The sequence below is a fragment of the Vombatus ursinus genome, unplaced genomic scaffold (assembly GCF_900497805.2).
Source record: "Vombatus ursinus unplaced genomic scaffold, bare-nosed wombat genome assembly UNPS02014935.1, whole genome shotgun sequence".
NCBI classification, from domain to species: Eukaryota; Metazoa; Chordata; class Mammalia; order Diprotodontia; family Vombatidae; genus Vombatus; species Vombatus ursinus.
In genome coordinates, this window is record NW_020954713.1 from 384,122 (window position 1) to 397,012 (window position 12,891).

Below are 12,891 nucleotides of genomic sequence, written 5' to 3' on the forward strand. Positions count from 1 at the left end.
CACACACACACACACACACACACACACACACACACACACACACACACGCATATGAGATACACCAGATGGATGAAAAATGCCTATTGACCAGATGATGAGATGTAGTTAGAGTACAGCTCACCAAATTGTTCTGTTAGAGACATTTCTTTTCTTTCTTTCTTTCTTTTTTTTTTTTGGCTAGGCAGTGGGGTTAAGTGACTTGCCCAGAGTCACATTGCTAATAAGTATTAAGTGTCTGAGGTTGGATTTGAACTCAGGTCCTTCTGACTCCAGGGCCCATGCTCTATCCACTGCGCCACCTAGCTGCCCCTAGAGACATTTCTGATGGACAAAGTGAAGCACCCAGAGTTTGATAGAAGAGGAACCAAGATTAAATTTAGGAAATTATGCCAAGTACACTGTGAAATTCACTACTATTTAATGCCTGTCTTGCTCCATTTACAATCTGCTTTTGAATAAATGAAAAAAAGTATTTTTATTCCAAAAAAAACAAAGGAAATTATGCCATGTTCTTTCAACAGTCACAAGCTGGTCACCAAGCCTATCTTTTTAGCTTTCAAATAAGACAAGAAGAGGTGATAAAGCGTAGTGGAAAGAGCACAGGACTGAGAAACAGGAGAGACCTGAGTGCAAATCCTGCTGCTGAGACTTGTGAGCTCTGACTCAGGCGAGAAACTTTCTTTCTCTAATCCTCATTTTCCATATGTGAAAAAAGAGGATAATCACACATGTAGTGCCTACCTTACAGGGATGTTGTGAAGGTCATTTGAGATAGATAGGAATAAGGACTGTACTTTCATTGGTAACAATAACAATAACAATAATTACTATTTACATAGTACCTACTATGTGCCCGGTACAATGCTAAGAGATTTACAAGTATTTGATCCTCACAACCACCCTGGAGAGTAGGTGCTGTTATTATGGTTATTTTATAGTTGAGGAAACTGAGGCAAATAGAGGCTAAGTGTCTTGCCAAGTGTGCTGAGCTTGAACTGAGGTCTTCCTGGCTCTCTATCCACTGTACCACACCGTCTTTAGGCCATTTTGTAAACATTAAAAAGTGATATCAATGATGGCTGTTATCCTCCTTCTAGTGCTACTTTTGGTGGTAACCTATGGAACCCTTAGGTCACAGGACAGTTAGACTATCAAAAGAGCCAGAAGAGGGCCTTTCTCACATTGGACAGACCCTCTAGGGTGTATTTAAGGGGGAAAAGGGACAGGAATTGCCCCGGATGAGAAGGTATGGCTAGGTTATGATCTGCACAAGTGGAGGGAATGCCAACACCAATCAGGTCACGGATTCATTGAAACGTCATTGAGCAGCCAGGTGGCACAGTGGATAGCACACTGGCTCTGGATTCAGGAGGACTCGAGTTCAAATCCAGCCTCAGACACTTGACACTTACGAGCTGTATGGCCCTGGACAAGTCACTTAACCTTGATTGCATCCTTCCCTCCAAAAAAAATTTAAAAAGGGAAAAATCCCAGAATCTTTGATTTAGATCTTCAAAGGAGCACAGATACTACAAAGTCCAACTTTTTACAGATGAGGAAAGTGAGGCTCTGAGAAGTTTAAATGGCCTTACTCAAGGTGATGCAGGTAATTAGCATTAGAGAAGGAATTTGAATCTAAGCCCTCTGACTTCAGATCTGGGGCTCTTTGCACTGCAAAAGTCAAGACCTCTAGGAGGCTCAGGATAGAAAGAGGACTCCAGGACTCAACCCAAGTGGCCTGGAGAGCCTGGCCTGGGCTGGGAAGCCTCTGGCAGGTCACTCTCCCAACAGTAGGGGCCCAAGCCCATCAGAGAAGGGCAAAGCTGAGCATGCCAGCCCCTGGGCATTTTCCCAGGTGTTCTAAAGGGGGTTCCAGAGGAGGAGGAGGACCTGCAATGGGAGGATGGGAACGGGCAAAAGAAGAGGAGAGGTGGAAAAGGAGGAGGAAATAGAAAAGGAAGAGAAGGAAGAAGAGCGAGAAAAGGAGGGGAAAGGGGCATGGGATGGCATGACAAGGGTCTTCTTGCTTGCACTCAATCTCCAGGCTTGAGCACAACTGAATCACACTTGAAAATGTACTTTTTAAAGGCAAAAGCTGTTAATGGCACAGAGAAAACTTTAAGGGAGAAGGGCAGCTGGGTACCTAGCACCCCACAAGGCCTTAGCACTTCCAAACCACAGCCTCACTCTCCCAGCCCAGCCCTCCTCCACCACCCCCAAACCCTCAGTCCTGTCCAGGGTGGCTCCCAAAAGCCCCGCCCAAAGACCCCTCCTCCCACCTAAGCCTCACCTACTACCCCTCTGATCCTCAGGTACCCATGACTCCTCCCCCTCCCTCCCCTCATCCCCACTCCACTGCTCCCTTTGCCCAGGGGCTTCCTCTGGGCTTGCCCCCTGGCACAAGGCATCCTACCTACCTCTCTCACACTGGGGCCCAGTGAAGCCATAGACGCAAGCGCAGCGGTTGGGGCCAATGCAGCGGCCCCCATTCTGACAACTCTGGTCACACACGGCTGGAGAGAGACAGAGGAAGAACCACGTTAACCAGGAGGGGCCAGCCCTGGGTGGTGGCATGGACTCGAAGGGCAGCACACCCTGTTCTCCTAGGGGAAGGGAAGGCTGGGTTGGCCTCTGGCATCTGCTGCAAAGCAGCCTGTAACCTAGAGGCAAGGACTCTTAAAGCCTTGGGCCAGGAGGCAAAATTGTCCATCCTTTTGTGTGTGCATGTGTGTGTGTGAGTGTGTATGGGGGGTGTCCATCTATTTAATATGAACCCTTCATTTCATAGGTAGCCAGGTGCCCTAGTGACTTGAAAGTTGGACTTAGAGTCAAATCCTGCCTGTGTGAACCTGGGCAAGTCACTTAACTCAATTTCCCCATCTGGAATATGAAAACAATAATATTTATCTCACGGATTATTATGGATACCAAAAAAGACAACATACATAATGTGCTTTGCTAATCTTAAAGCCCTAGGTAAGTGTGAACTATTATTATTATCACCATTATTATTACAGATGGGAAAATGGAGGCTCAGAGAACTGAAGTGACCTGCCCAAGGGCAAGTAGGTGTTTGAGTCAGGTCATCTGACCCCAAATCCAACAATCTTCCTACAAAACCACCTTACCACCCAGACTTTTCTTTTTCTTTGATAATGAGAAAATAAAGAGACTTCCCTCTACAAAATGCCTAAGGAGTAATCATCCCACTTTTTCTTAAAGGCCTCCAGATGAGAGGCAGCCCACTGCCTTCTAGAAGCAGTCCATCCTACTTGGGGTCAGCTCTAACAGAAGTCTCTCCTTCTATAAAGTCTAAAGTTGCCTCCTTGCAAATTCTACCCATCGGTTTTAGTACCACTTCAATGTAGCTGACCAGAATAGAGCGCAGGACTGTCACCTTCCTATTCTCGGACACCATGTCATCAGCAGAGGTTAGCTTGCAAATTACGGTTTGGACTTTGGCAGAATCACAGAATATCAAAGCTGGAAGGGACCGCTAGGGCCATGTGATCTGACTTATCCCTATCCAAGAATCAATCCCCTTCTATCACACTGCCAACAATTCATTCAACCTTTCTTAGAAGGCCTCCCAAGGAAGGCACCCACTTATTTCTGGGGACAGTCCATTCTATTTTGGGATAATCTCATTGTTACCTTTCTTTAACTTTTAAAAAATTTTAGTACTGAAACTAGTTCTTTTATTGAGAAAGTTTGGATTTCTCTGTAATAGGTGTTTGAGAACTGGCGTTCTGGGATTTGTAGTTTACATGGGCCAGAATTCCCCCAGCCCTGAGAGTGATTTGGCACTGTGCCCATTCTTGAATCAGAAGGCAGACTTGAGCCATGCCTGGGAATTAAAAAAAAATCACACACACACACACACACACACATAGTTTTTGAAAGGAGAGATTAAGAGGAAAAAATGGGGAGATGGTAAGATGGTATCTTTGACCTCACAAAGGATTTAGTGAGTTGAACCAGAAAGCATAGGAATCAGAAGAAATAAGAAGAAACCAAAAGGAGGGTAGAGAGATCAAAGTGTACTATTAGGTTTCTGTAAGAATCTTGAAACAGGAGACTTGGGTTGAAGCTGTTGATTGTACCTACCTCTTTAAGGGCTGACAGATGTTCCAAAAAAAAAGAAAAAGAAAGAAAAAAGAAAAAGAAAAAGAAAAAAAAAAAGACGTCTGCTTTGCTCTTTCTCCAGTATCTCCTCCCTATACCTATCTAGTAGTGGATAATGTAACATACTTTGCTTAGTCCTGGAAAGAGGAGAGCTGAATGCCACCTAGTTCTTGATTGTTTCTCCCCAACCCCCTCTTAATTTCTCACATCAGAGGCTGTGCTTTAATACTCTACATCCTGTTACTAAAATTAGCTTCCTTTTCAGCCCAGGGCCAACATGATGGTTTTCAGGTCCCCTCCTCTGCTGTTTTATAGAGTTTATGTCAGATGAAAGTTATTAGTACAATCGTAATAGCTGAGAGCCCCCAGTTAGGAAAATTCCTAACATTTAGACAGAAGTTTGACTTTCAACCTTAAGTTGAATTTGTATGTATCTCCCACTAAGCCCTGGCTTCTCCATATCTGAGACAAATCAGGATACCAGAAATGTTTAGGTAGAAGAAGAAAGCAGAGAGAGTATTTTACAGTGTCTGTTACTGGACAGGCACAAAGAGGGGAATTTAGGTTAAAAAAATACTTTTTAAAAAAGTTTCCTTCAGTCCTTGAAGAGATAAGTACAAATAGAAGCTTCAGCTGGAGTCCTCTGTCCCCAGATGCCTGCAGATGCCTGATGGTGCACCTCAATCTCTCCCTTCTCTGTCCTATCTCCACCCTCCTTTTGCCTTCTTCTTTCAGTTTATTCTGTTGGTTGCTGCCCTTGTACCTGTGCCAATGATGCTTTACCACTCAGTTTATTAAGTGCTTGGGCAGGTTGAGGACACCATTTCTCAGCTCCTTCCTCTGTCTATTTTTCTGAGGTGAACATCCCTTTTTCAAAACTTCTAGGTGTGACTCAAGTCTATCTTCTAGCAGCATCATGGCTAAGAGAAAATTCTTGTCCCCCTGAACTACAAAACCTAGAAGAGCAATCAATTCTTTTTTAAGGCAATTGGGGTTAAGTGACTTGCCCAGGGTCACACAGCTAATAAATGTCAAGTGTTTGGTCTGAGGCTGGATTTGAACTCAGATCCTCCTGATTTCAGGGCCTGTGATCTATCCACTGCATCTCATAGCTGCAATCACTTCTTAAACCCTTATTATATATCCTTGACCCTTCATTCCCCCTCACCTCCCACTTCCAATCAATCGCCAAGTCTCGTGGATGCAACCTTTACAACATCTCTCACATCCGCCCCTTCCTCTCCACTCCCATGGTCACCACCCTAGTTCAGGTCCCCATCACCACCTGGGGACTGTTACAATGGTTTCCTAACTGTTCTTCCTACCCCCAGTATTGCTCCTTTCCAATATTGTTTCCTTCCAATAGTCTTTCTCAAGGTCTTACTATGACACTCGCCTGATCAAAACAAAACAGAACAAAAACATTTAGTGGCTCTCTGGGATAAAATGTAAACCCTGAAGCTTGTCATTCGCAGCCCTTCAGGGACAATTTGTCTCTAACCTACCATTCTAGTCTTCCTTTGCCTCCACTTCCCTCTGTGTATTCAACGATCCAGCCAATGTGGATTCTTCTCCATTCCCCACTCCCATCCTATCTGATCTGGCCTCCATGCCAAGAACACAGGCCTTCCTCTTCTCTGCCTGTTGAAATCCTTCTCTTCCTTTAGGGATTGCCTCAGGTACCATCATCTCCATCAACATTTCAAGATTCATCTCCCCTCAAACATTCCAACTGTTACTTTGGCTCTTTCCTATGCCATTACACCTGTTGTCCTACTTATCAGTCGGCATATAGGATTCTTTAATAGATCGTAAGCTCCTTGAGGCACAGGAATGATGATTTTTTAAAAAAATTGGATCTCCAGTATAAAGCACAGTGTTTTGCACAATTGTAGAACGGTTGTAAATATGTGGCAATGCATTGGAAAAGGAAGTTTGCTGTCTTTCCTGATCTTGGTCTTTCAAGGGAAGTGCTGGCTCACCTTACCTTCAGAAACATTTTAAGATCATATCAGGGTAGGACCAATAAAAGCAGACCTTCTATTCTACAAGGACCAGGGGACTAAGAGAAAAGTAGGGAGGGTTGGGGGAGGGAAGACAATCTAGCTGGCCTCTGGAGTGATTAAAACAATATCACTAAAAAGAGAAAGATTCCTTGGGCACATAGGTGAAGTAAGGCCAAAGATAAGCTGGACTCGATAATCATACTGTGTGCCTAACATTTGCTAACCAATATAGAGTTTGTGCTCTAAGGGAGCACATTAGAATGAGAAGAATGCTGAATTTAGAGTTGGAAGACCTAGGTTTGAATCACCTCTCTGACACTTAGCTCATCTCTCTGAGCCTGAGTTTCTTTATCTACCAAATGGGAAAAATAATATTTAGATTCCCTGCATCACAGGATATGTTATGTAACCTTTAAAGCATCATAGAAATGGGAGATGATATGGTTACCACCATCGCCTTATTTTTCTAATTTTTTTTTGTGGGGCTCAGAAATGGTCCTGGGGCATATTGTTAGCTCGTTATTATTCTTTTGTATTTCATGTTCTGTGGGATATTGCATAGGTGGATAAAATTATTTTTTTATAACTGAATGAAAACATAAGGATGTAGACTCATCCCTTGTATGTGTCTTGTATGTATCTATATAGGTATATATTGTCTCCCCCATAAGAATGTAAGCTCCTTGAGGGCAGGAATTGTTTTCACTTTTTCTTGGTATCTCAACCACTTAGCACAGTGCTTGGCACATAGTAAGTGCTTAATAAATACTTGTTAATTGATTGTAGGCTCATTGAAATAAACCTCAGTACCACTCTAGTAGTAGATAGGAGAGCAGGGATAGGTACCTTGTCCTGTTCCCACATAATTTTGTATCTCCTCTGCTAAATTTCTCTATTTTGGAGTTATTTTGTTCTATGTGGATTGAAAACAATATCATTTGGTATTTAAAGTGTTTCTTTTTAGTTTTTATGTCTAGGCAACTGTGAGCAGAAGTTCAGCCTGAGATAATGGTCCAGTTCTAGTGGAGTTTATTGGGATACTCTGAGGACAATATTTCTAATACGGGGATTTTCCATCTGTCGGTCCATAAAAGACAACCAGCTACTGAAGTGTAATTTTAACCACCAGGTCATGTCTTGCTAGGTTTTTGGTAAGTAATAAATTTTTACAGCCTCTAACAATGTGTTGTACAGTTTCTGCTATTTCCTTAAGTGATCTGCATTGGTTGCTAATTCCAATCTTCTTAAATAACTCTTTGATAATTTCTGGTGGCAATGACATGGTTCCCAATTATCATTATAAATTCTTCCATTTTCACAAACAAATATACATGGATTAGCATTTGTTTGAGGCATATTGTCGGCTGAGTGCATGACGATGTCATCTATAGATGCCTTTTTGATTCTACTCTTGGGTCGTAGTTGATAGGTTCCACCTGGTGGTAAACCACTTTTGATTATTATATTCAAGAAATACAATGGTGTAGACCTTTATCAGCCTTTATATGACTCAGGGAAATGATTTCTACTTGTTTCAGAAGTATTTCTGTAGGTTTCTTACCAGTCTGAAATGTGGTCTAAGAATGCCTATCAATCTTCTTTCTCCTTTTCAATAACGAACTGTTCATCTATCTATAATTGCCCTAGGCTCTCATGTTTCATTAACATTGTACAGGTTTTTGTTAAGATACTTTCCAAATCTGTTAGGGTCCATTTTATAGATCTGAAAGTGTGCACATCAAGACAGGTGTCAGGGGCAGCTAGGTGGATAGAGCTCTGACCTTGGAGTCAGGAGGACCTGAGTTCAAATCCAGCCTTGGACACTTGACACTTACTAGCTGTGTAACCCTGGGCAAGTCATTTAACCCCGATTGCCTCCCCAAAAAAAAGAAAAAAAAAAGACAGGTGTCACAGAGTTGTTAGTTGCTTTAAACATATTCTTCCCATTCAACTTTGATTTCAAGATGCCTAGAAGTATTTTGTTGTTGTTTAGATGTTTTCAGTCATGTCTGATTCTTCATGACCCCATTTGGGGTTTTCTTGGCAAAGATACTGGAGTGGTTTGCCATTTTCTTTTCCAGTCGTTTTACAGATGGAGGCCAACAGAGTTAAGTGACTTGGCCAGGGTCACACAGCTAGTGTTTGAGGCCAGATTTGAACTCGGGAAGAGGAGTCTTCTGATGCTAGGTCTAGCACTCTATCCACTGCACCACCTAGCTATCTTGGACCAGCTAGCTGCTCTTAACATATTCGGCCATAGCTCTTTTTTTTTCATCTCCTTACACTCAATATGTCTTGCCTGGAGGTATTGCCTACTTCCATTGGTTCAATGTGACCTCCATATTGAAGTTCAAAGCCACCAGTCTCTACCTTGCCTTGGCAAAGTTAACAATTTTACACATATTGAATCAAAATGACATTTTGATATTATCAGACAATGATTCCATGAGATAAGTTATTATTATAGCTATGATCTCATTATTTTCATCCATTTTATGAGGTTCAGATAGAAATGCTCTTGAAACAAGTCATTATCTTGCTATTATTCTTTTATATGTAATGCTCTATGGACTCTTGCAAAACATATAAAATATAGTCGAACAAAAGCTTTAGGATGTATGATCATCCTCAATAACAGGGGTTCTTAATTTGGGGTCTGTGAACTATTAAAATTTTTTGTAACTATATTTCAACATGATTACCTTTTTTGTAATCTCATATATTTATTTTATGCATTTAAAACATTATTTGGAGAAAGGGGCTGGCTTCAGCAGACTGCCAAAGGGATACAAGATACAAAGAAGGGTCAGCATCCCTGCTCTGTAGGTTCATCAAAAGCATCCTTGACCTAATTCCATGAGCAGACAGGAAAAGAGGGGCAATATGCACCCCTTGGCTCAGTCTCCAGACTTTGAAAGCTTTCCATTCCATATGGCTTAGAAATTATGAGTATTTGGGATGATAACATCTATTAAAAATTGTTTTTGAGTTTTTATGAATTAATGTTACAGTCAAGTGATGTCTGCTTTTGTGGGGCTGGGGACAGCAGTGTCTGTGTCCTTGGCCTTTAGTACCTATTATGTATTAGCCCAATGGCTAAGTAATCCCACGGAAGTACTATAACCTAGCAGGTAGTCACTTTTCCACTCCTGCAGGCAGCCAGGTGGCACAGTGGACAGAGTACCAGCCCTAGAGTCAGGAAGACCTGAGTTTGAATCTCGTCTCTGACATTTACTAACTGTGTGATTCTGGCTAAGTCACTTAACCTTTCTTTGCCTCAGTTCGCTCAACTGTAAAATGGGGACCGTGAAAGCACCTGCCACCTTGAATTGCTGTAATGTAATATTTGTAAAACATTTAGCACAGCTACTTTTTGACTGAGGCAGGATTTCTTATTTCAGTACATACCATTTAGCACTGTGGAAGGAAGTAAGAAGTGGTTTGAGGAGGCTGCCTACCTCGCAGTGTTGGGCAGCCAGACCAGATAGAGCACTAGGGAAAAAAATAGTATTGGCCATGTGTTTGGGCCAGTGTCAAAGACCAAAAATGGAGGTTATCTTGATCCCTGCCTGCATTCCAGACCAAATCCTAACATACTGTGTAGCCCTGAGCAAATCCCTTTCCCTCCCTGTCCCTCATTTTCTCTAGACGTAAAATGAAGGTGCTGGACCAGATGACCTCTAAAGGACCCCCACCCTGTTCTGACATTCCATGTTCTAAGGGTCCTCCCAGCTCTGACATCTTGTGTTCTAAGGCCTTTCCACCCCTGACATGCCATGTTCTAAGGGCCCTTCCAGCTCTAACATTCTGTCTTCTAAGGACCCTCATAGCTCTGACATCCTGTGTCTTAAGGGCCCTCCCAGCTCTGACATATTGGCTTCTAAGAGGCCTCCCAGCTTGGACATTCTGTGATTCTGTCATGATTTTCCCCAAAGGAAGCCTTAGCTTCCTCATCTCCTGAATCTCTCACCCATTCTCTTCTCCTCCTCACCTCCCAAGTTTTCTCTGTCCCCTCCATTTCTCACTTTCCCCTCACCTCCTACCCTCTCTCCTAGGCCCCCTTACCTCCACTGGCACCACAGCTGGGGGAGAGCTGTCCATTGGCACAGGCACACAAATTGGGTCGGGAGCAGAACCCTTCCCCACAGGAATTCCGGCAAATGGCTGAAAAGAGGAAAATAAGATGGTGAGGACAAAGTGTACGGGTTGGCCACTCCATTTGCTGTACTGGTACACTGTGGCAGTGGTAACCCGGAATCAGGAAAGGGTTCCAGGATGGGGAGTGTGGGGACCTGAGTTCGGGTCATGGTTCAGAAACTAACTAGCTGAGTGACCTTGGGCAAGTTCCTTCCCCTCTCCAGTTCTGTTTTCTCATCTGTAAATGGGTATAATAATACTGATTGAACTGAGGTGAAGTTATAGCCAGAGGGATGTATGAGACATCATGAAGAACTTCCCTGGATGATCAAGAATGACCATGGAATCCTGTTTCTTAGAGGCAGCAAGGAAAAGAGAAATAATACTCTTTGAAAACGATAGGGATCCTTCTGCCGAGACTCAGAAAAAGGAGATGACTTCAAGAATGTCTTTCTCAACTTTTCCCATTCTGTTTGTAAAGCAAAGCCCAGTTTCCTATCTTAGAAGGGGGGTGATTCTGCAGGAAGCCCTTTCCCCAACACTCCCAGGTCCATGCCTGAGCAAGAAGCTCTCACTTACGAACAATGCACTGATTTCCCCCAGGGAGGGTCCTCCAGCCTGGGCAGCAATAAGAATGAAAGCGGGAACCACAGACATTTGGCCTGGAAAAGAAGAGGGATGAAGAATGAATCCCCACACACAAGCTCCCAGCCTCCAGCACAGTATTTTAGATCCAGGGGGCAGGGATTTAATGAATGAATGAATGAATGATGGCCCTGCCTCAACCCCCAAGAACAAAGGGAGAGCAATCTTGATCATTCCCCCAGGAACTAAGGAGAATGGAGTGCTCTCTGGGGTGTTGTGGTGAGGGCTATAATCAGGGGTAAGGGCAGCTAATAAACTCTAGGCCAATGCCAGCAAATGGAGGCCCCAGGCCTAAATCCAGCAGGCAACCTGGCCCATAATCAAGCTCAAGAAAAAAGTTCACAAAGCAGCCAGATCTGGCTCTCAGGCCTTAGTATGACAACTCCTGCTCTAGGCACATGATACCAATCCGAAAATGTGGGGAAAGTGGTAAAAACTCAGAAATCACCTTCGATTTACTCACACAGGGCACTAGGGGCACCATGCTGGGGCAATGTGGACAGGGTACCCACAGCACCACCATGACAAGGTGTTCAGACCCAGAACACCTCAACTCTTGTTTGCAGACCCAGGGCTTCCCCTGGCTCACTATTTACGCAAACGGCTCCAATATCAAAATGAGGTAATATTTGTATAGCATTTTGTAAACCTTGGAGTTAGCTATTACTAGTAACTATTTATTTTAGTGAACTAGATGGCATGGTGGATGGCAAACTAGACCTAGAGTTGGGAAGATCTGAATTCAAATCCTGTCTTAGATATTTACTAGCTGTGTGACCCTGGGAAAGTCACTTTAACCGCTGCCTGCCTCAGTTTCCTCAACTGTGAAATGTGGTAATAATAGCACTTACCTCCCAGGGTTGTTGTGAGGGTCAATAGTGTAAGGCTTAGCACAGTGCCTGGAACACAGTAGGTGCTATATAAATGCTGATTCTTTTCCCTTCCTTAATATCCTGTTCTGTCCATTGGGTCCTAGGGGCCTCTGGTTTCCTTTCCTCTCCCCTCTCACCTGGTTTCCCTCATTCTTATGCTTCACCTCCCTAGTCATTTAATCCCAGATGGGAGATGAAAGGAGCAACATAGAGGGGAAGTGGGGAGGAGGAAGTAGTTACTAAGGGACCCTTTGAGGGGAAACCTGAAGCAATCTGCTCAGAGCCAGAGTGGAGGGGCCCCTGATGGTGTCCACCTTTTTATCTTAACAGCGTCTCCCCATTCCCCTACAGAGAGGAGGGAGCCTGGTATGAACATACCCTCTTAAGGTGTCAAAGCCTCTTCTTCGAACCCGGCTCAAGGCTGGTGTCTCCTCAGAGCCAGCAGGCTTGTCCGCCCGAATGGCCCCTTCCCATTGGGCCTGGACCATGCAGACCAGCGTTGTCCATCCCAGCAGGATCTGGGTGAGCCAGCTCCCAGCCATGGTCAGGATGCCTGCCTTTTCCCCTGGCCCCGTCCCTTGAGACTCAGTCCCCACGGCTGATCGTCACAGGCTCTTGTCCTGGGTTGGAAGGGAAGGAGGGCTTAATACAATAATAATGGCACCCAAGCACTTCAAGAGGAACAAAGAACTTTCCTTCCAAAAATCCGTTGAGTTTGCATGGGTCATCATCCCCATTTTACAGATGAAAAAACTGAATTTCAGAGCGTGAATTGTTGGAGGCCACAAGAATAATAAGCAAGTGAGACCCAGGACTCAAGTGTAGGCCTCTCTCACTCCAAGCTCAAAGCTTTTTTCCATTATGGTCACAGTTACATGGAGGGATTTCCTCAAGTCAGCTTCCGTATGTAGCCTCTCCAACCTTGGACAAGCTCACACTGTTCTCCAGATGAATGCCACCTTCCTCAAACCCTCTTCCCTCCTCCTTGCCCAAATTCTATGGATACTTTTAGGCTAAAAGTCTTAGCTCAGGTGCCACTTCCTCTGTTCTGAGTCCTTCTTGATCCCTCTAGCCATTATGAATACTCTCTCCTTTCTTAAGCAATA

General features: G+C 43.9%; 1 protein-coding gene across 1 annotated transcript in view; it reads right to left on the reverse strand.

The window, feature by feature from the left end:
- Nucleotides 1-12,327, reverse strand: part of FBN3 (fibrillin 3) — a 104,330-nt gene extending 92,003 nt beyond the window's left edge. Inside the window, exons 1-4 of the mRNA XM_027844119.1 lie at nt 12,164-12,327; nt 10,848-10,930; nt 10,197-10,295; nt 2,418-2,660 (exon numbers count right to left, since the gene is read on the reverse strand). Of these exons, the coding sequence (XP_027699920.1) occupies nt 2,418-2,660; nt 10,197-10,295; nt 10,848-10,930; nt 12,164-12,327 (589 nt within the window). The remainder of the gene's footprint in view (nt 1-2,417; nt 2,661-10,196; nt 10,296-10,847; nt 10,931-12,163) is intronic.
- Nucleotides 12,328-12,891: the final 564 nt, after the last annotated feature.